General features: G+C 50.4%; 2 protein-coding genes across 2 annotated transcripts in view; one reads left to right on the top strand and one right to left on the bottom strand.

Annotated features, from left to right (window-relative positions):
• The window catches only part of LOC142254756 (NAD(P)H dehydrogenase [quinone] 1-like), a 128,946-nt gene extending 104,333 nt beyond the window's left edge, over positions 1-24,613 (bottom strand). Inside the window, exons 1-2 of the mRNA XM_075326022.1 lie at positions 24,503-24,613; positions 10,904-11,068 (exon numbers count right to left, since the gene is read on the bottom strand). Coding sequence (XP_075182137.1) covers positions 10,904-11,068; positions 24,503-24,509 — 172 coding nt within the window. The 5' untranslated portion in view covers positions 24,510-24,613. The remainder of the gene's footprint in view (positions 1-10,903; positions 11,069-24,502) is intronic.
• UTP4 (UTP4 small subunit processome component) overlaps positions 1-25,102 on the top strand; it is a 480,982-nt gene that overhangs the window by 159,884 nt on the left and 295,996 nt on the right. The window lies entirely within an intron of this gene.

The following is a 25,102-nucleotide window of genomic DNA, read 5'->3' on the forward strand; positions in this document are numbered from 1 at the left end:
ATGGAGGACAAGTAGAGAATGACAGACCCCACACTACACATGGAGGACACGGAGAGAACGACAGACCCCGCACTACACATGGAGGACAGGTAGAGAGCGACAGACCTCGAACTACACATGGAGGACAGGTAGAGAGTGACAGACCCCGCACTACACATGGAGGACAGGTAGAGAGCGTCAGACTCCACACTACACATGGAGGACAGGTAGAGAGCGTCAGACCCCACACTACACATGGAGGACAGGGAGAGAGCGACAGACCCCGCACTACACATGGAGGACAGGGAGAGAGCGACAGACCCCGCACTACACATGGAGGACAGGTAGAGAGTGACAGACCCCACACTACACATGGAGGACAGGTAGAGAGTGACAGACCCCGCACTACACATGGAGGACAGGTAGAGAGCGACAGACCCCACACTACAGATGGAGGACAGGTAGAGAGCGACAGACCCCACACTACACATGGAGGACAGGTAGAGAGTGACAGACCCCACACTACACATGGAGGACAGGTAGAGAGTGACAGACCCCGCACTACACATGGAGGACACGGAGAGAACGACAGACCCCGCACTACACATGGAGGACAGGTAGAGAGCGACAGACCCCCCACTACACATGGGGGACAGGTAGAGAGCGACAGACCCCACACTACACATGGAGGACAGGTAGAGAGTGACAGACCCCCCACTACACATGGAGGACAGGGAGAGAGCGACAGACCCCACACTACATGTGGAGGACAGGTAGAGAGCGACAGACCCCACACTACACGTGGAGGACAGGTAGAGAGTGATAGACCCCGCACTACACGTGGAGGACAGGTAGAGAGTGACAGACCCCGCACTACACATGGAGGACAGGTAGAGAGTGACAGACCCCGCACTACACATGGAGGACAGGTATAGAGCGACAGACCCCGCACTACACAAGGAGGACAGGTAGAGAGGGACAGACCCCGCACTACACATGGAGGACAGGTAGAGAGGGACAGACCCCACACTACACATGGAGGACAGGTAGAGAGCGACAGACCCCACACTACACATGGAGGACAGGTAGAGAGTGACAGACCCCCCACTACACATGGGGGACAGGTAGAGAGCGACAGACCCCACACTACACATGAAGGACAGGTAGAGAGTGACAGACCCCCCACTACACATGGAGGACAGGGAGAGAGCGACAGACCCCACACTACACATGGGGGACAGGTAGAGAGCGACAGATCCCGCACTACACATGGAGGACAGGTAGAGAGCGACAGACCCCGCACTACACATGGAGGACAGGTAGAGAGCGACAGACCCCGCACTACACATGGAGGACAGGTAGAGAGTGACAGACCCCCCACTACACATGGAGGACAGGTAGAGAGTGACAGACCCCGCACTACACATGGAGGACAGGTAGAGAGCGACAGACCCCGCACTACACATGGAGGACAGGTAGAGAGCGACAGACCCCGCACTACACATGGAGGACAGGTAGAGAGCGACAGACCCCCCACTACACATGGAGGACAGAGAGAGAGCGACAGACCCCGCACTACACATGGAGGACAAGTAGAGAATGACAGACCCCACACTACACATGGAGGACACGGAGAGAACGACAGACCCCGCACTACACATGGAGGACAAGTAGAGAATGACAGACCCCACACTACACGTGGAGGACAGGTAGAGAGCGACAGACCCCACACTACACATGGAGGACAGGTAGAGAGTGACAGACCTCGCACTACACATGGAGGACAGGTAGAGAGTGACAGACCCCACACTACACATGGAGGACAGGTAGAGAGTGACAGACCCCACACTACACATGGAGGAAAGGTAGAGAGTGACAGACCCCGCACTACACATGGAGGACAGGTAGAGAGCGACAGACCCCGCACTACACATGGAGGACAGGTAGAGAGTGACAGACCCCGCACTACACATGGAGGACAGGTAGAGAGTGACAAACCACACACTACACATGGAGGACAGGTAGAGAGTGAAAGGCCCCGCACTACACATGGGGGACAGGTAGAGAGCGACAAACCCCGCACTACATATGGAGGACAGGTAGAGAGTGACAGACCCCGCACTACACATGGAGGACAGGTAGAGAGGGACAGACACCCCACTACACATGGAGGACAGGTAGAGAGTGACAGACCCCGCACTACACATGGAGGACAGGTAGAGAGTGACAGACCTCGCACTACACATGGAGGACAGGTAGAGAGTGACAGACCCCACACTACACATGGAGGACAGGTAGAGAGTGACAGACCCCGCACTACACATGGAGGACAGGTAGAGAGTGACAGACCCCACACTACAGATGGAGGACAGGTAGAGAGCGACAGACCCCACACTACACATGGAGGACAGGTAGAGAGTGACAGACCCCACACTACACATGGAGGACAGGTAGAGAGTGACAGACCCCACACTACACATGGAGGACAAGTAGAGAGGGACAGACCCTGCACTACACATGGAGGACAGGTAGAGAGCGACAGACCCCACACTACACGTGGAGGACAGGTAGAGAGTGACAGACCCCACACTACACATGGAGGACAGGTAGAGAGCGACAGACCCCGCACTACACATGGAGGACAGGTAGAGAGCGACAGACCCCGCACTACACATGGAGGACAGGTAGAGAGTGACAGACCTCGCACTACACATGGAGGACAGGTAGAGAGTGACAGACCCCACACTACACTTGGAGGACAGGTAGAGAGCGACAGACCCCACACTACAGATGGAGGACAGGTAGAGAGCGACAGACCCCGCACTACACATGGAGATCAGGTAGAGAGTGACAAACCCCACACTACACATGGAGGACAGGTAGAGAGTGACAGACCCCGCACTACACATGGAGGACAGGTAGAGAGCGACAGACCCCGCACTACACATGGAGGACAGGTAGAGAGCGACAGACCCCCCACTACACATGGAGGACAAGTAGAGAATGACAGACCCCACACTACACATGGAGGACACGGAGAGAGTGACAGACCCCGCACTACACATGGAGGACAAGTAGAGAGGGACAGACCCTGCACTACACATGGAGGACAGGTAGAGAGCGACAGACCCCACACTACACGTGGAGGACAGGTAGAGAGTGACAGACCCCACACTACACGTGGAGGACAGGTAGAGAGTGAAAGACCCCACACTACACGTGGAGGACAGGTAGAGAGCGACAGACCCCGCACTACACATGGAGGACAGGTAGAGAGCGACAGACCCCGCACTACACATGGAGGACAGATAGAGAGCGACAGACTCCGCACTACACATGGAGGATAGGTAGAGAGTGACAGACCCCGCACTACACATGTAGGACAGGTAGAGAGTGACAGACCCCACACTACACATGGAGGACAGGTAGAGAGCGACAGACCTCGAACTACACATGGAGGACAGGTAGAGAGTGACAGACCCCGCACTACACATGGAGGACAGGTAGAGAGTGACAGACCCCACACTGCACATGGAGGACAGGGAGAGAGCGACAGACCCCGCACTACACATGGAGGACAGGGAGAGAGCGACAGACCCCGCACTACACATGGAGGACAAGTAGAGAATGACAGACCCCACACTACACATGGAGGACACGGAGAGAACGACAGACCCCGCACTACACATGGAGGACAGGGAGAGAGCATCAGACCCCACACTACACATGGAGGACAGGTAGAGAGCGACAGACCCCACACTACACATGGAGGACAGGTAGAGAGTGACAGACCCCACACTACACATGGAGGACAGGTAGAGAGCGACAGACCTCGAACTACACATGGAGGACAGGGAGAGAGCGACAGACCCCGCACTACACATGGAGGACATGGAGAGAGTGAAAGGCCCCGCACTACACATGGGGGACAGGTAGAGAGTGAAAGACCCCACACTACACATGGAGGACAGGTAGAGAGGGACAGACCCCGCACTACACATGGAGGACAGGTAGAGAGCGACAGACCCCACACTACACATGGAGGAAAGGTAGAGAGTGACAGACCCCACACTACACATGGAGGACAGGTAGAGAGTGACAGACCCCACACTACACATGGAGGACAGGTAGAGAGTGACAGACCCCGCACTACACATGGAGGACAGGTAGAGAGTGACAGACCCCACACTACATGTGGAGGACAGGTAGAGAGTGACAGACCCCGCACTACACGTGGAGGACAGGTAGAGAGTGACAGACCCCGCACTACACGTGGAGGACAGGTAGAGAGCGACAGACCCCGCACTACACATGGAGGACAGGTAGAGAGGGACAGACCCCACACTACACATGTAGGACACGTAGAGAGTGACAGACCCCACACTACACATGGAGGACAGGTAGAAAGTGACAGACCCCGCACTACACGTGGAGGACAAGTAGAGAGTGACAGACCCCGCACTACACGTGGAGGACAGGTAGAGAGTGACAGACCCCGCACTACACATGGAGGACAGGTAGAGAGCGACAGACCCCGCACTACACAAGGAGGACAGGTAGAGAGCGACAGACCCCACACTACACGTGGAGGACAGGTAGAGAGTGACAGACCCCGCACTACACGTGGAGGACAGGTAGAGAGTGACAGACCCCGCACTACACATGGAGGACAGGTAGAGAGTGACAGACCCCACACTACATGTGGAGGACAGGTAGAGAGTGACAGACCCCACACTACATGTGGAGGACAGGTAGAGAGTGACAGACCCCGCACTACACGTGGAGGACAGGTAGAGAGTGACAGACCCCGCACTACACATGGAGGACAGGTAGAGAGTGACAGACCCCGCACTACACATGGAGGACAGGTAGAGAGTGACAGACCCCACACTACATGTGGAGGACAGGTAGAGAGTGACAGACCCCGCACTACACGTGGAGGACAGGTAGAGAGTGACAGACCCCGCACTACACGTGGAGGACAGGTAGAGAGCGACAGACCCCGCACTACACATGGAGGACAGGTAGAGAGGGACAGACCCCACACTACACATGTAGGACACGTAGAGAGTGACAGACCCCACACTACACATGGAGGACAGGTAGAAAGTGACAGACCCCGCACTACACGTGGAGGACAAGTAGAGAGTGACAGACCCCGCACTACACGTGGAGGACAGGTAGAGAGTGACAGACCCCGCACTACACATGGAGGACAGGTAGAGAGCGACAGACCCCGCACTACACAAGGAGGACAGGTAGAGAGCGACAGACCCCACACTACACGTGGAGGACAGGTAGAGAGTGACAGACCCCGCACTACACGTGGAGGACAGGTAGAGAGTGACAGACCCCGCACTACACGTGGAGGACAGGTAGAGAGCGACAGACCCCGCACTACACATGGAGGACAGGTAGAGAGGGACAGACCCCGCACTACACATGGAGGACAGGTAGAGAGTGACAGACCCCGCACTACACATGGAAGACAGGTAGAGAGTGACAGACCCCACACTACACATGGAGGACAGGTAGAGAGTGAAAGACCCCGCACTACACATGGAGATCAGGTAGAGAGTGACAGACCCCGCACTACACATGGAAGACAGGTAGAGAGTGACAGACCCCACACTACACATGGAGGACAGGTAGAGAGTGACAGACCCCACACTACACATGGAGGACAGGTAGAGAGTGACAGACCCCACACTACAGATGGAGGACAGGTAGAGAGCGACAGACCCCACACTACACATGGGGGCCAAGTAGAGAGTGACAGACCCCGCACTACACATGGGGGACAAGAAGAGAGTGACAGACCCACCCACTACACATGAAGGACAGGTAGAGAGCGACAGACCCCGCACTACACATGGAGGACAGGTAGAGAGCAACAGACCCCGCACTACACATGGAGGACAGGTAGAGAGCGACAGACCCCGCACTACACATGGAGGACACGGAGAGAGCGACAGACCCCGCACTACACGTGGAGGACAAGTAGAGAGTGACAGACCCCCCCACTACACATGGAGGACAGGTAGAGAGCGACAGACCCCACACTACACAAGGAGGACAGGTAGAGAGTGACAGACCTCGCACTACACATGGAGGACAGGTAGAGAGTGACAGACCTCGCACTACACATGGAGGACAGGTAGAGAGCGACAGACCCCGCACTACACATGGAGGACAGGTAGAGAGCGACAGACCCCGCACTACACAAGGAGGACAGGTAGAGAGCGACAGACCCCACACTACACGTGGAGGACAGGTAGAGAGTGACAGACCCCACACTACACGTGGAGGACAGGTAGAGAGTGACAGACCCCGCACTACACGTGGAGGACAGGTAGAGAGTGACAGACCCCGCACTACACATGGAGGACAGGTAGAGAGGGACAGACCCCACACTACACATGGAGGACAGGTAGAGAGGGACAGACCCCACACTGCACATGGAGGACAGGTAGAGAGCGACAGACCCCGCACTACACAAGGAGGACAGGTAGAGAGCGACAGACCCCACACTACACATGGAGGACAGGTAGAGAGCGACAGACCCCACACTACACATGGAGGACAGGTAGAGAGTGACAGACCCCCCACTACACATGGGGGACAGGTAGAGAGCGACAGACCCCACACTACACGTGGAGGACAGGTAGAGAGTGACAGACCCCGCACTACACGTGGAGGACAGGTAGAGAGTGACAGACCCCGCACTACACATGGAGGACAGGTAGAGAGTGACAGACCCCACACTACACATAGAGGACACGTAGAGAATGACAGACCCCACACTACACATGGAGGACACGGAGAGAACGACAGACCCCGCACTACACATGGAGGACAGGTAGAGAGTGACAGACCCCCCACTACACATGGAGGACAGGTAGAGAGTGACAGACCCCGCACTACACATGGAGGACAGGGAGAGAGTGACAAACCCCGCACTACACATGGAGGACAGGTAGAGAGTGACAGACCCCGCACTACACATGGAGGACAGGTAGAGAGGGACAGACCCCACACTACACGTGGAGGACAGGTAGAGAGGGACAGACCCCACACTACACGTGGAGGACAGGTAGAAAGTGACAGATCCCACACTACACGTGGAGGACAGGTAGAGAGCAGAGCGACAGACCCCGCACTACACGTGGAGGACAGGTAGAGAGAAACAGACCCTGCACTACACATGGAGGACAGGTAGAGAGTGACAGACCCCGCACTACACATGGAGGACAGGTAGAGAGTGACAGACCCCGCACTACACATGGAGGACAGGTAGAGAGGGACAGACCCCACACTACACGTGGAGGACAGGTAGAAAGTGACAGATCCCACACTACACGTGGAGGACAGGTAGAGAGCAGAGCGACAGACCCCGCACTACACGTGGAGGACAGGTAGAGAGAAACAGACCCTGCACTACACATGGAGGACAGGTAGAGAGTGACAGACCCCGCACTACATATGGAGGACAGGTAGAGAGTGACAGACCCCACACTACACATGGAGGACAGGTAGAGAGTGACAGACCCCGCACTACACATGTAGGACACGGAGAGAGCGACAGACCCCACACTACACATGGAGGACAGGTAGAGAGTGACAAACCCCGCACTATACATGGAGGGCAGGTAGAGAGCGACAGACCCCGCACTACACATGGAGGACACGGAGAGAGCGACAGACCCCGCACTACACATGGAGGACAGGTAGAGAGTGACAGACCCCCCACTACACATGGAGGACAGGTAGAGAGTGACAGACCCCGCACTACACATGGAGGACAGGGAGAGAGTGACAAACCCCGCACTACACATGGAGGACAGGTAGAGAGTGACAGACCCCGCACTACACATGGAGGACAGGTAGAGAGGGACAGACCCCACACTACACGTGGAGGACAGGTAGAGAGGGACAGACCCCACACTACACGTGGAGGACAGGTAGAGAGAAACAGACCCTGCACTACACATGGAGGACAGGTAGAGAGTGACAGACCCCGCACTACATATGGAGGACAGGTAGAGAGTGACAGACCCCACACTACACATGGAGGACAGGTAGAGAGTGACAGACCCCGCACTACACATGTAGGACACGGAGAGAGCGACAGACCCCACACTACACATGGAGGACAGGTAGAGAGTGACAAACCCCGCACTACACATGGAGGGCAGGTAGAGAGCGACAGACCCCGCACTACACATGGAGGACAGGTAGAGAGCGACAGACCCCACACTACACATGGAGGACAGGTAGAGAGCGACAGACCCCGCACTACACAAGGAGGACAGGTAGAGAGCGACAGACCCCACACTACACGTGGAGGACAGGTAGAGAGTGACAGACCCCACACTACACGTGGAGGACAGGTAGAGAGTGACAGACCCCGCACTACACGTGGAGGACAGGTAGAGAGTGACAGACCCCGCACTACACATGGAGGACAGGTAGAGAGGGACAGACCCCACACTACACATGGAGGACAGGTAGAGAGGGACAGACCCCACACTACACATGGAGGACAGGTAGAGAGTGACAGACCCCACACTACACATGGAGGACAGGTAGAGAGTGACAGACCCCGCACTACACATGGAGGACAGGTAGAGAGGGACAGACCCCGCACTACACATGGAGGACAGGTAGAGAGCGACAGACCCCGCACTACACATGGAGGACAGGTAGAGAGCGACAGACCCCGCACTACACATGGAGGACAGGTAGAGAGCGACAGACCCCGCACTACACATGTAGGACACGGAGAGAGCGACAGACCCCACACTACACATGGAGGACAGGTAGAGAGTGACAAACCCCGCACTATACATGGAGGGCAGGTAGAGAGCGACAGACCCCGCACTACACATGGAGGACAGGTAGAGAGTGACAGACCCCCCACTACACATGGAGGACAGGTAGAGAGTGACAGACCCCCCACTACACATGGAGGACAGGTAGAGAGTGAAAGGCCCCGCACTACACGTGGAGGACAGGTAGAGAGTGACAGACCCCGCACTACACGTGGAGGACAGGTAGAGAGTGACAGACCCCACACTACACATGGAGGACAGGTAGAGAGTGACAGACCCTGCACTACACATGGAGGACAGGTAGAGAGTGACAGATCCCACACTACACATGGAGGACAGGTAGAGAGCGACAGACCCCGCACTACACATGGAGGACAGGTAGAGAGTGACAGACCCCACACTACACATGGAGGACAGGTAGAGAGTGACAGACCCCACACTACACATGGAGGACAGGTAGAGAGGGACAGACCCCACACTACACATGGAGGACAGGTAGAGAGGGACAGACCCCACACTACACGTGGAGGACAGGTAGAGAGGGACAGACCCCACACTACACGTGGAGGACAGGTAGAAAGTGACAGACCCCACACTACACGTGGAGGACAGGTAGAGAGCAGAGCGACAGACCCCGCACTACACGTGGAGGACAGGTAGAGAGGGACAGACCCCACACTACACGTGGAGGACAGGTAGAGAGGGACAGACCCCACACTACACGTGGAGGACAGGTAGAGAGCGACAGACCCCGCACTACACATGGAGGACAGGTAGAGAGCGACACACCCCGCACTACACATGGAGGACAGGTAGAGAGCGACAGACCCCACACTACACGTGGAGGACAGGTAGAGAGTGACAGACCCCCCACTACACATGGAGGACAGGTAGAAAGTGACAGACCCCACACTACACGTGGAGGACAGGTAGAGAGCAGAGCGACAGACCCCGCACTACACATGGAGGACAGGTAGAGAGTGACAGACCCCGCACTACATATGGAGGACAGGTAGAGAGTGACAGACCCCACACTACACGTGGAGGACAGGTAGAGAGGGACAGACCCCACACTACACGTGGAGGACAGGTAGAGAGCAGAGCGACAGACCCCGCACTACACGTGGAGGACAGGTAGAGAGAAACAGACCCTGCACTACACATGGAGGACAGGTAGAGAGTGACAGACCCCGCACTACATATGGAGGACAGGTAGAGAGTGACAGACCCCACACTACACATGGAGGACAGGTAGAGAGTGACAGACCCCGCACTACACATGTAGGACACGGAGAGAGCGACAGACCCCACACTACACATGGAGGACAGGTAGAGAGTGACAAACCCCGCACTACACATGGAGGGCAGGTAGAGAGCGACAGACCCCGCACTACACATGGAGGACAGGTAGAGAGCGACAGACCCCGCACTACACATGGAGGACAGGTAGAGAGTGACAGACCCCGCACTACACATGGAGGACAGGTAGAGAGCGACAGACCCCGCACTACACATGGAGGACAGGTAGAGAGCGACAGACCCCGCACTACACATGGAGGACAGGTAGAGAGCGACAGACCCCGCACTACACATGGAGGACAGGTAGAGAGTGACAGACCCCGCACTACACATGGAGGACAGGTAGAGAGTGACAGACCCCGCACTACACATGGAGGACAGGTAGAGAGCGACAAACCCCGCACTACACATGGAGATCAGGTAGAGAGTGACAAACCCCACACTACACATGGAGGACAGGTAGAGAGTGACAGACCCCACACTACACATGGAGGACAGGTAGAGAGCGACAGACCCCGCACTACACATGGAGGACAGGTAGAGAGCGACAGACCCCGCACTACACATGGAGGACAGGTAGAGAGCGACAGACCCCGCACTACACATGGAGGACAGGTAGAGAGCGACAGACCCCACACTACACATGGAGGACAGGTAGAGAGCGACAGACCCCACACTACACATGGAGGACAGGTAGAGAGCGACAGACCCCGCACATTCTGAATCATTTTCCATAATAAATGTAATATATGGTATTTTACCACAACAGCCTCGTTACTGCTATGGTTATATACCTGTAATATCCTCTCTGGACACTAGGGGGTTGAACTTCATGGAGTAAAGATCAGAGACTGCGACCTCCCATCCCTTCTTCTCCAGAGCTCGCACAGCCGCCTCCTTCATTGCATAATTAAAGGATGTCCGCTCCGGATGAGCCAGAACCACCAGAGCGCGTTTACCTGAACGGGAACATTTACCAAGAAACAATCAGATCGTAGAATAGAGACATTATATCACCCAACACCATCTTCATGGCACATACTCTGAAGCAACCACATTCCTAAATTACCTAAAATACCAACATTTATCATAACTCAGATTTCTAAACATTATGCTGGACAATAATAGAGGTTAAGTAATGTATGTACACAGTGACTGCACAAGCAGAATAGTGAGTGCAGCTCTGGAGTACAATACAGGAGGTAACCAATGATCACTCTATATATAGTAGATAACCCAGGCTCCACCTATTCACAATAGGTGATATCACAGCTCCCCTCCCCTCCTGTACATTGACTAATAAAACCTGTATATACAGTAGATAACACAGGATCCAGCATTCAGAATAGGGGATGTCACAGCTCACCTCCTCCTCCTGTAGAATGACTATCGACACCTTTATACACAGTATAAAACACAGGATCCATCATTCACAATAGGTGGTGTTACATCTCACCTCCCCCTCCTGTACAATGACTTATAACACCGCTATATAATATATATATATATATATATATATACTGTATATATACTGTGTATATATATATATATATATATACACACTGTATATATACTGTGTGTATATATATATATATATATATATATATATATATACACACACACACACACACATACTGTATATATACTGTGTATACTGTGTATAATATATGTATATATATATACTGTATATATGTACACACTGTATATATATATATATATACAGTATATACATAGATATAGATATATATATTTATCTATGTATATATATACTGTATATATATATACAGTATATATATATATATATATAATATCTCTTGTAATTTTCACACTGGCCAAATATGTGTAATATTAAACATATACTTGTCATGTAACAATAGACCTTTTCTGACTTTGTGACTCCTAAAGATTTTTTTGAGCATGATATGATATGAGAAATTTTGCAGAGAGGGAGCGGAGGTAAGCTCTGACAACACAGAATCCACCATCCTCAAAAGGAGATATATTCTGTATATAGAGGTGTTATCAGTCATTGTACAGGATAAGGTTGTGATCTGTGACATCCCCTATTCCGAATGCTGGACCCTGTGTTATCTCTATCTATCTATCTATCTATCTATCTATCTATCTATATATATATATATATATATATATATATATAATATGTAAAATTAATATAGTTTTAGCAATTGTTAAAACATGAGGACGTTTACATCATGGCCCCAGATGTATGGATTATTGGGTGCACTTTTGTATATAGTAACATTCTCTTCATCCCCATCTATGTAAAGAATGTACATTACATATATACATGGAACATTAGGATTCTATTAGGAAACTATATTGTTACGGTTGTGGAGTTCAGAGTTGTGGCAATATATGAACTTTACCATGGATGGCAGGGAGTGACTCTTCATAGGGAGCAGAGAGTAATTTTTGCACTTTACCTTGTAAGTAACCTAGGGTGGAGTTTCTTGTTATTGTACATCAAACACAGTAACTTTATAAGTGCTGATAATACAAGGGTATTTGATAGCCGCTCTTCTTCAGGTTTCCTATATTTATATGGCACATTGACTCTAATTTTCTATGTTAATCACTTGGGTGCGAACCCCCATTACACCAGAAGCGGTACATGCAAAAAGTATAACTTAAAGGAGATCTGTCATTTTCCGTAAATATGTAATTTCTTTACCTGGTGTAAATGCCGCTCTTCTCCTGAATCCAGAGATGTTTTTCTTTTGTTCCTACTCCTCTCCATTCCTGAGATATCACCTCCTCTTCCCTGTATGTAAATCTAGTGTTTTTAGCTAAGTGGGTGTGGCCCAAAACAGCTGTGGACGACGCCCACTTGAAACAAAAAAAAAAAACAAGCAAATTTAAATAGAGGAAAGAAGGGGCCATATCTCAGGAACAGAGAGGCGTAGGAACAAAAGAAAAACATCGCCGGATTCAGAAGAATGGCGGTATTTATATCAGGTAAAGAAATTACATATTTACGGCAACTGACAGACCCCCTTTAAGTTATACCTTTTGCATTTACTTCGTCCAGTGTAATCAAGGATTCACACCCAAGTGATTAAGATTGACTATAATTTTCTATGTGCCATATAAATATAGGAAACTTGTAGAAGAGCGGTTAACAAATTTAGTAAATAAATAAATATGAGAAGGGATCGGTCTTCCTTAAGGTCTAGGACGACCTGCAAAATGTGCACTACAGCCCCACAAACTTATTTACCATCATCTAGAATTGGACATTAGGGCACCCAGGCCTGGATGCAACATTGGGGACAACTGGAACTAGGTGACTAACCCCAGGATGTTCCCACTGTAGGAATATATGGGGTGTGGGTGTGTGGGGGGAGGGGGGACATGCCCAGAGAGGACAATGGATGAGTTTTAGAAAGTGCATCCAATAAAAAAAAAAGAGAGAGGCTCGGTGCTATTGTAATAGTTTACAACATGTGTGAGCTAATCCTTATCACTCGGCAAGAATTAAGCAGAATTCCTTTGCCGGGAGGCGGAGGGTGATCACGCGCCAGGGTAAAATTAAAAGGGAAGGGAGTTGGAACCGTTGGCGGTCCATAGATAAAGTTGCAGGGGTGTGTGACTATGGAATACACTGAACCACCCTGCATTCTGCCTACATGGATTAACGAGGATACACAATGAGTAGGTAGTAGAATGAACCAGTCTCCCTGCCCCGGAATGAGTCAATATTGATTGAATGAAATGGACCTGTGCCATATGGATCAAGCTCAATACGAGTTATGTAGACCTCTGTTCAGTGATCTAGGGGAGGCTTCTTGTAGCCGCCATGTAGGGGTGGAAAAATCATTGGTGCAACCAGTGCAGCTGCACAGGGGCCCAAGAGAGAAGGGGGCCACTTCTACCTCCAAAGCCGGCAGAATTGTGCATTTTGATGGGCCCATATTTTGCTCTTTGCTCTGTGTCCGCCATGACAGTAACAAGGGTAGTGGGGGAAGTAGTTCAGTTATTGGGACCATCGCAGGTGGCCCAGTGCCCATCTCTGTGCAGCAAGCCAAGGATTTTTCCCATATAGTGCCAATAACTAGGTCAGTGGATTTTCATGGTAAGAGGTCAGAAGCCAAGAGGTAACCACAAGAACAGGGAGCGGGCAGAGACGTGGTCAGGTAATGGTCCAAGGTCAGAAGCCAGGAGGTAACAACAAGAACAGGGAGCGGGTAGAAAGGAGTCAAACAATGGTCCGAGGTTAAGAAAACGTAGATCAGAACAGAACCACAAACACAAGCCAAGATGATTTCTGGACTTGTGAACTCAGCCTTAAATGTAGATTTTCTAGGGAAAAAAAAAGAAAATACAGCTCTTAACTTTAGTAGCATGGCCTTGGGTATTTTACCAGAGGGCATTTACAATGCAGACTTTCTCCAGTGATACCTAAGGCCTGTGTACTACTGTGGATTTCACAGGACAAAAAGGGCAAAATCCAGAGTAGCATTGCTAGCAAAGATCGAAATGCGCCGGGTTTCAAATCTGCAGGATTAGTCAATTTATGTCCTCGTCATCCCAAAATTGAAGAACATACAAGAGTATGTAGCTCAGCTTTGTTATCTAACACTAGTCATGTATCTGAGTATTCAGATTTGCCTGCATTGGTGCCAAGAATACCTGTGTCATGGTGGTATACAATTTACGCCAACCAATTGTGGTGCTGTACTATTTGTGGCGACCAATTGCGGTGGTATACAATTTTGCGTAAGCATACTGATTTTCCCTATTACTACAGTATATGCAATAAACAGATCCCAGTTAGTTTTTTTCTAAATAAATGTGTTATTAGATCTGCACTTATAAACCAGGATGTCCTTGATCACAGCCAGCAAGCAGAGATCTTAAAAAATGTCTAAAGAATTGAAACAACCTGGTCTAGAAATTGCAGAACGTTTCATTGTACTTTTTTTTTTTAACAAAATATCATCCACATGGTGCACAGATTGATCACTGCTACACAATGTCACTTTATGCTGCGGAGTTTGTAATGGAGATGGTGCATACACGACGAGTCACAACCGCGTCCAATGAACCATTTGTTTTCTTCTACTATATATATATATTTATATATATATATATATATATTTATATATATATATATATATATATATATATATTTATATATATATATTGTGAGGTAGCGTCGTCGGCTGCGCTGCAGAAGACACGGGATCCAGGCACCAAGGTTCACAGCACACGGTTTATTCCAAAGAAAAAGTTCACAATAGTACATAGGTGCCTTTCCGGCAGAGAACTCAGGGAGATGTGATCACCCCCTCACACCCGGCACACCTGCCCTTGTTCCTGAATCTATTTATCCCTCCCTTCAGCCTGTAGGGAAACCAGCATTAACCCTATAGTGGATTATCATGGAGTGAGCACAACCGGGGCGAGACATACCGGCCGTCATAGATAACCCCGGTCACAGTCTCACATACCCCCCCCCTCAGTTCAAGCGTGCGGGGTTGAACTCCTGCCATCAAACACGGGCCGCGGGACAAGGCATCGGCGTTGCCCTGTAACCTACCGGCCCGGTGTTCAACCGTAAACCGGAAGTTCTGCAGAGAAAGGAACCACCGGGTAACCCGGGCATTCCGTTCCTTGGCGGACCTCATCCAGACCAGTGGAGAGTGATCCGTCACCAAGCGAAACTGACGTCCCAGCAGGTAATAGCGTAGGGACTCCAAGGCCCACTTGATCGCCAGGCACTCCTTCTCCACTACGCTATAATTCCGCTCGGGAGGGGTGAGCTTCCTACTTAAGAAGGTGACGGGGTGTTCCTCCCCCTGAACCACCTGAGACAGCACTGCCCCCAGGCCGACCTCCGAGGCGTCAGTCTGTACTATGAACTCCTTCCGGAAATCAGGGTTGACCAGAACGGGCTGTCCGCACAGGACCTCCTTCAGGGCCCGGAAGGAGTCCTCGGCCTGCGGAGTCCAGCGCACCATGACGGACTTCTTGCCTTTGAGAAGGTCCGTCAAGGGGGCTGATAGTCCCGCAAAATCTTTTACAAACCTCCTGTAGTACCCCACGATACCCAGGAAGGCCCTAACCTGCTTCGTGGTCAGGGGTCTAGGCCACTTCTGGATCGCCTCGACCTTGTTAATTTGGGGCTTAATCACTCCTTGGCCTATCACGTAGCCCAAGTAGCGGGCTTCCGTGAGTCCCAATGCACATTTCTTGGGATTGGCTGTCAATCCGGCTGTTCGAAGCGCGTCCACCACCGCTTGTACCTGTTCCAAGTGAGTCTGCCATTCGGAGCTGTAAATAATGATGTCATCAAGGTACGCTGATGCATATGCCTGGTGGGGTTCCAGCACTAAGTCCATCAACCTCTGGAACGTGGCCGGAGCGCCATGTAACCCAAAAGGCAAGACAACATAGTGGAAGAGACCCTCCGGCGTAACAAAAGCGGTTTTCTCCTTGGCGGACTCCGTTAGTGGCACCTGCCAGTACCCCTTGGTCAGGTCGAGCGTGGTAAAATATCGCGCCTGTCCCAGCCTATCAATCAGCTCATCCACCCGGGGCATGGGGTAGAGATCGAACTTGGATATTTCGTTCAATCTCCTAAAGTCATTGCAGAACCTTAAGGAGCCATCGGGTTTTGGTATTAGGACAATCGGACTAGCCCATTCACTCCGGGATTTTTCGATGACCCCCAGGCGTAACATTGTCTTTACTTCCTCCGATATGGCTTGTCGTCGAGCCTCCGGTACTCGGTATGACTTCAGGCGTACCTTCAGGTGGGGCTCGGTGACAATATCATGTCGTATCAGACTGGTCCTACCGGGCAGCTCGGAGAAGACATCGGGGTTCTGCTGAACCAACCGTCTGGCCTCTCGCCTCTGAGTCTTGGTGAGGGCTTCTCCAATCCTTACTTCCGGTTCGTCCTCTCCGGAGGTCGCTGGAGCCGGATGTGAACGACCCGAAGAGGAGGGAGGTGGGGAAAAAACAGCCATCAGGTTTTCCCGTTCCTGCCAAGGTTTTAATAGGTTGACATGGTATATTTGTTCAGGTTTCCGCCTACCGGGCTGCAATACTTTATAGTTAACCACCCCGACTCTTTCCTTTATCTCGTAGGGGCCTTGCCACTGAGCCAGGAATTTACTCTCCGCCGTGGGAATCAATACCAACACCCGATCCCCGGGTTTAAAGGTCCGCACGGTGGCTTGTCTATTGTAGCGGCCGCTTTGCGCGGCCTGAGCCTCCTGTAAATGCTCCTTCACAATTGGCATGACCGCGCTTATGCGGTTCTGCATACCCAAAATGTGTTCAATCACACTTTTATGGGGGGTGGGCTCCTGCTCCCAGGTTTCTTTTGCCAGGTCCAACAATCCCCGGGGATGTCGCCCGTATAGCAATTCAAAAGGCGAAAACCCCGTGGATGCCTGTGGCACCTCTCGTATGGCAAACATCAAATAGGGAAGCATCATATCCCAGTCTTTCCCATCTTTGGAAATCACCCTTTTGAGCATGGTTTTCAGGGTTTTATTGAATCGTTCCACTAAACCATCAGTCTGAGGATGATACACAGACGTACGCAACTGCTTGATCTGGAGTAGCCGGCATAGCTCTTTGGTCACTTTAGACATGAATGGGGTCCCCTGATCCGTAAGGATCTCCTTGGGCAACCCCACCCGGCAGAACACAGCAAACAACTCCCGAGCTATAAGCTTGGCTGCAGTATGTCTGAGAGGTATCGCCTCTGGATACCGGGTGGCATAGTCAACGATCACTAGGATATGCTGGTGCCCTCGAGCAGACTTTACGAGGGGCCCCACCAGATCCATCCCTATCCGTTCAAAGGGGACTTCTATAATGGGTAACGGTACCAACGGACTGCGAAAGTGGGTCAGGGGTGCGGTAAGCTGACACTCCGGGCAGGTTTCGCAGAACCGTTTTACCTCCCCAAAGACCCCGGGCCAATAGAACCTTTGCAATATTCGCTCCTGCGTTTTCTTGACCCCTAGGTGACCACTCATCAGGTGTTTATGAGCCAAGTCGAGGACCCGCCGGCGATACGGCTGGGGCACCACCAACTGCTCTACCCCTACGCCCCGTATTTCATCTACCCGGTAGAGTAAATCCTGCTTAAGAGCGAAATGGGGGTATCTTACCTGGGCACCAGGCAGCTGTGCCACCCCGTCAACTACTGTCACCCGACTCCGGGCATGTATTAATGTAGGGTCCTGGAGTTGGGCTGTCCCAAACGTATCCGGGGACGCCTCCAACTCCGGGATGGGCTCGACCGTCTCAGCCTCTCCTGCCAATACCTCTAGGGGCGACCTATCAGGTTCACATCCTGTCCCTATCATGGGGACCCCTACGGCAGGCGTCCCGGATTCAGGATTGTAGGGCTCAGGTCCCGGACTGACCAATATCTGAGGGGACTTAGGAGGTCCCTTCCATAAAGTCCAAAAATAGGGCAGATCCCTTCCTAGGATCACATCATAGGGAAGAGTATTAATAAGTCCCACCTCATGTTGCACCTGACCGCAAGGTGCTGTGATGGTGACTATCCCCGTGGGATAGTCTCGGCGGTCCCCATGTATGCAAACCACCCCCACGGTACGTCCTGTGGCCTTTACTTTAGCCCTTAGGGTTGATCGCACAAGGGTCACTAAGCTTCCGGAATCCAACAAGCCTGTAACCGGACATCCATTCACCTGAATTTGGCACAAGTGGGGCTCAGTCTCTGGGTAGACCAGGTCAGCGGTACACACCACCTGAGCATACATTGAACCCCGCCGGGTAACCCCACAATCCATGGGCTCCGTGGTGAGTGGACACTGGGCTTCCATATGTCCCACCCGCTGGCACCGCCAACATCTAATAGGGAAGGACACCCCCTTGACGAGTTGTCGTTTAGGGTACATAGTTTTCCGGACCTCAGGGACGGAGGGTGCGGCTTCAGACGGGACGGTAGCGGACTCCCGCACCGGTGTCAGCGGTGAGTCCTTGGCCCTAGGCTTGGAGGGGCCGGACCGACGGGCGGTACGCAAAGTCTCAGTGTCCCGTATCAAGTCCTGCGTAGCCACATGCCGCTCTACTAGGGACACTAATTGGTCCAGGGTACTCGGGTCACCCTGTCCGACCCACCGTTGAACGGTGACGGGTAAAGTGCGCACAAAACGATCCACTACTACCCTTTCCACCATTTGCGCCGGGCTCAGAGTGTCAGGCTGCAACCACTTTTTTACAAGATGTAACAAGTCATAGGCCTGTGAGCGTATGGGTTTGGCTTCCTCATAGAACCACTGATTTACCCGCTGAGCCCGTACATAGGTATTCACCCCCAACCGAGCCAGTATTTCGGCTTTCAGGGTCACATAGTCAATGGCGTCCTCGGCACAGAGGTCCAGGTACGCTTTTTGGGGTTCCCCCGTCAGATAGGGCGACAATACCTCAGCCCACTGCGGGGTCGGCAGCTTTTCCCGCTCAGCCACCCGCTCAAACACCGCCAGGAACGCTTCCACATCATCACCCGGGGTCATCTTTTGCAACGCTTGTCTCACCGCTTTCCGGACGCTGCCGTCGTCACCCGGTCCCTGGGTTGTTGCTGCCGGTCCGGCACGGATCGACTTGGCCAGGAGGACCATCTGTTCTTGGTGCCTTTTTTCCTGCAATTGCAAGGCTTGCTGCTGACGTGCATTGGCCTGCTCCATCTGTTCTTGGTGCACTTGCAAGGATTGCTGCTGACGTGCATTGGCCTGATCCATCTGTTCTTGGAATTTTTTTTCCTGCATTTGCAAGGATTGGAGCAGGTGTGCATTGGTCTGTTGCTGCTGTGCATTAGCCTGAGCCAAATGCTTTAGTATGTCCTCCATGGCGTCGCTGGGTTTGGGCTGTAGTATAGCCGCTCGAATCCAGGACATGCGCAGCTGGGTCACCAGGGATGGATGCTACACCTCACCGGCTGTCATGCCCGCATTCTCCACCATATGTGAGGTAGCGTCGTCGGCTGCGCTGCAGAAGACACGGGATCCAGGCACCAAGGTTCACAGCACACGGTTTATTCCAAAGAAAAAGTTCACAATAGTACATAGGTGCCTTTCCGGCAGAGAACTCAGGGAGATGTGATCACCCCCTCACACCCGGCACACCTGCCCTTGTTCCTGAATCTATTTATCCCTCCCTTCAGCCTGTAGGGAAACCAGCATTAACCCTATAGTGGATTATCATGGAGTGAGCACAACCGGGGCGAGACATACCGGCCGTCATAGATAACCCCGGTCACAGTCTCACAATATATATATTTATATATATATATATATATTTATATATATATATTTTTATATATATATATATATATATATATATATATATTTATATATATATATATATATTTATATATATTTATATATATATATATATATATTTATATATATATTTATATATATATATATATATATAAAAAATCTAGCGTACATATGAAGCCTCACCCTCCTTAAGGGGACACCTATAATTGCGTCTATAGAGACGTCTTATTTTCCAGGGTAGATGTAGAAAACAAAAAATCCCTGGGGACATGTTGCAATTTGATTTTTGCAATATAACATTATAATATCCCTCTTGTGCGATTTAATAAAAGCTTTGCCTGATATTTCGGGTGAAAATATCTAAATATTCATACATTTATTTGATTTGGTTCAAGTGTAAAAACTGCAGCAAATTTTATTTTACTGCATCTACAGGCAATGTGCCCACAGGAGATTAAACCTGCGGATTTATCTGCGGAAAATACGCAGATTTTCTAGATAAATCCGCAGATTTTAGCAAGCACAGACACTCCCCATGTTATCCTATGGGACATGGGGAGTGCTGTATCAATGCTGCAGGATGTGCGGCTGCAGAATATGCCACGGATGACAGCTGCATGTAACTGCATGTCAATTATTCCTGCGGAATTACCTGCGGAAATCCTGCCCCTCCACTATGGAGATAGAGGATGGGACTTCCGCAGGTAAACCGCACGAATGTCCGCAGGTTTACCGCAGATATTTCGCTGGAATCCTGTAGCTATGTATAGCTGCGGATTCCATGGAGCTGCTGCGGGAAACCTGCGGACGTACCGTTGAATATATCCGCGGGTACATAGTGCCGTAAGCATATAGCCTAAGGTGATGTGCACATATTTAGTGCCGAAATTTCTGCACCAAATCTGCATCTGTTGGCAGAAAACAAAGCGCATTTTTGCCTCGACTTTGCTGGGGTGGAAAAACGCCGAAAAAATTGACACGCTGCACCAAATCTGCAAAGGAAAAAAAAGCAAAATGTGCAGAAAACTTCAAGATTCTCATTGACTTTGCATGCTGTATTGTTGCAAAACTGTGCTAAAAATCCGCACTGTGTGCACATACCCTTACTGTAACTCTGTATATCCTAAGGGTTGGGAAAAGGAACAATCCATGAATAGTCAGTGCCGGGCATGCTAAGCTGCTACTGTAAAATAGTCTGGAAAATTGACAAGAATTGAGCCACATCACCCGGCACGGCTGCACACTCTCCGGACAGGAGCGTGCAGTAAGAATCGAGACGCATCACCCGGCACGGCTGCACACTCTCCGGACAGGAGCGTGCAGTAAGAATCGAGACGCATCACCCGGCACGGCTGCACACTCTCCGGACAGGAGCGTGCAGCAAGAATCGAGCCCCATCACCCGGCACGGCTGCACACTCTCCGGACAAGAGCGTGCAGCAAGAATCGAGTCGCATCCCCCTGCACGGCTGCACACTCTCCGGACAGGAGCGTGCAGCAAGAATCGAGCCTCATCACCCGACACGGCTGCACACTCTCCGGACAGGAGCGTGCAGCAAGAATCGAGTCGCATCACCCGACACGGCTGCACACTCTCCAGACAGGAGCGTGCAGCAAGAATCGAGTCGCATCACCCGGCACGGCTGCACACTCTCCGGACAGGAGCGTGCAGCAAGAATCGAGCCCCATCACCCGACACGGCTGCACACTCTCCAGACAGGAGCGTGCAGTAAGAATTGAGTCGCATCACCCGACACGGCTGCACACTCTCCAGACAGAAGCGTGCAGCAAGAATCGAGCCTCATCACCCGACACGGCTGCACACTCTCCGGACAGAAGCGTGCAGTAAGAATCGAGCCTCATCACCCCACTCGGCTGCACACTTTCTGTTAAAAGCACTAAAATTAATACATCTAGTTATCAAATATTTTATAGTAGGACATATAAGTTCATAGTTCTGTTTATGTTGGAGGGCATAGGTTATTAATAAGGTTTATAAGGAATAAATATTAAAATGCCCATATTGAATATACTTGAGTACTGACATGGAAGGATATATATAAATCCTCTGGTAGCTTCTAGAAGATTATGTCATATGGAACTATGTTCAACTAAAACACCCTATATGGATTGAACAGTTGGTATATAACACACGATGGAGGGGGCTAGTGGTCGCTCCTACACGTTGTCAGCTGTCAGAAGGCTCGAGGTTGCAAGATGAATACATGCTGTCCAGCCTACGGTATATCCCCTGCCTTGCCATTCAGAACCCAAGGAGAGATGGATGAAGAATTCCCATTGATCAGTATGGACTAAATGAACTCTTTTTACGTAAGCTGACAAAGTATATTATTTTTCCTTTCTGTAACTGAACCCTGGCAACCATTTTTAAATAGATAAAATACATTTATTTTTTACATTTTTGAAGTCCTTTCTTTCATGCGCTTTTACGTATTTGAAGAAAAATATATTTAAGAGTATATTTTTTAACACTTTCCAGACAGGAGCGTGCAGCAAGAATCGAGCCTCATCACCCGACACGGCTGCACACTCTCCGGACAGGAGCGTGCAGCAAGAATCGAGCCACATCACCCGGCACGGCTGCACACTCTCCGGACAGGAGCGTGCAGCAAGAATCGAGCCACATCATCCGGCACGGCTGCACACTCTCCGGACAGGAGCGTGCAGCAAGAATCGAGTCGCATCACCCGACACAGCTGCACACTCTCCAGACAGGAGTGTGCAGCAAGAATCGAGTCGCATCACCTGGCACGGCTGCACACTCTCCAGACAGGAGTGTGCAGCAAGAATCGAGTCGCATCACTCTCACACGACACGGCTGCACACTCTCCAGACAGGAGCGTGCAGCAAGAATCGAGTCGCATCACCCTGCACGGATGCACACACTCCAGACAGCAGCGCGCAGCTGCATGTACTTCTATGCAGCAGGACGCTCCTGTCCGGAGAGTGTTCAGCAGTGCTGGGTGATGCGACTCGATTCTCACATAAGTCACTCACAAGTGTGACACCGGCCTTAACTTCAGGAAACTTTCCTTTGATGCGGAATTTTGCATTTCTCCAATAAGTTGTTTTTTCGTTTGTTTGTTTGTTTTTTGTATGACCTGCATCATTATGTTTATGTATCTTTGTGGGATTTTTTTTTTACTGTTTATGATAATCTTGAATAAGAAATATTGGTATAAAAAAATTATTTTTTTTCTGGAAGTGGTATTTTTTTTCTTTTTTTTTTTTTGCAGCGTTCTGATTGGACAGGGCCTAGCTTGGAGTGGATTTCCATAGAATCCGCTTCAAAGAAGTTTCGTGCATTTTTTTTTACCCTGATACAGGGAAGGGGGGAAAAACACTCAAAAAAGACTGAAAAGCAAAGTGGTTTTACAATAGAAATGAATGAGAAGAGTCTTAGGCCTTGTACACACAGTGCAGTTTTTGATGCGTTTTTGGTGCCCAAATCTGTATATCTCTCCTTATTGATGACAATTCTGAAGTGCTGTGCACACGTTGCTTCTTTTTTTCCTTGCAGTTTGTAGTGCAGAAAAAGAAGACGCGTATCAATTGTTGGTGCTTTTTTTTTTTCGGTGTTTTTAGCATTGAATTTACTAAAAAAAAAAAAAAAAATGCCCCAAAAATCCATGCTTTTTTTTGGTGCAGAAAATTTTCGCACATATCCTTAAGCATTTTTTTCAGGTGATCTGCTCCGAAATCCAAGAACTCTGCGCACACATCCCCCTCTGTATATAACCTATATAAGACCTTCATCACACGGATCTAGACTTAGGAGACAACTCTCATCTTTCTTCCCACTTTTCCCATTAGGATTTAATCCTGAAGGAATCCAAAAAACGTCACCAAAAGCACAAGACCTCCGGATAATCCTGGAAGAAACCGTAAGAGAGCGCAGAATCGTTCAGAATATGGAAGAAATGAAGAAAAATGACAAGAAGAAGAAATCGCAGAGCAGGAGGAATGAAACAGCAGATCCTCAGTCTTCCTGAAACTCTTAAAGGGGCGGCGCTCACACAGGGGGGATATTAGAGGTCAGCGGAGGTTATATAGTGGGGTCCACGTCTCTGTTATACCTTACCTGCCATCCTGAGTGACACCGGCCCTGGGCTGTAGACCTCTGTTTGCTCAGAAGAATACAGATACTGTTACTATACAGGAGAGGCGGCGCTGGGTGGAGACGCCCGGCCCCTGGGAGGTGGCAACACGGCCAACCCAAGACTGCAGCAGCTGATACACAGTGGTCACAAGAGGATACATTGTTGCATTTTTTAAATTTGATACATTGACGTATCACAATATTAAAACAATCGCTGTGTGGCTGTACTACTCCCTCCATCATCCGCTCCTGATCACATAGTGTAGGCTAGAGTCAAACAAGACAATATATTTTATTTATATATATATATATATATATATATATATATATACTAGAAGGTGGCCCGATTCTAACGCATCGGGTATTCTAGAATTTACGTATTGTGTAGTTCATGTATGATTTTTGTTTTATATATATATATATATATATATATATATATATATATATATATATATATATATATATATATATATAGATGTTGTCTGTAGTTACCAAGTGTTTGTGTAGGGGCTGTACATGTTCTGGGTGTTGTCTGGGTGTGGCGGGGTGTGAGAGCGGTGTTGTTTGTGTGTTGCGTTGTGT

This window comes from Anomaloglossus baeobatrachus, chromosome 10 (genome assembly GCF_048569485.1).
Source record: "Anomaloglossus baeobatrachus isolate aAnoBae1 chromosome 10, aAnoBae1.hap1, whole genome shotgun sequence".
NCBI lineage: Eukaryota > Metazoa > Chordata > Amphibia > Anura > Aromobatidae > Anomaloglossus > Anomaloglossus baeobatrachus.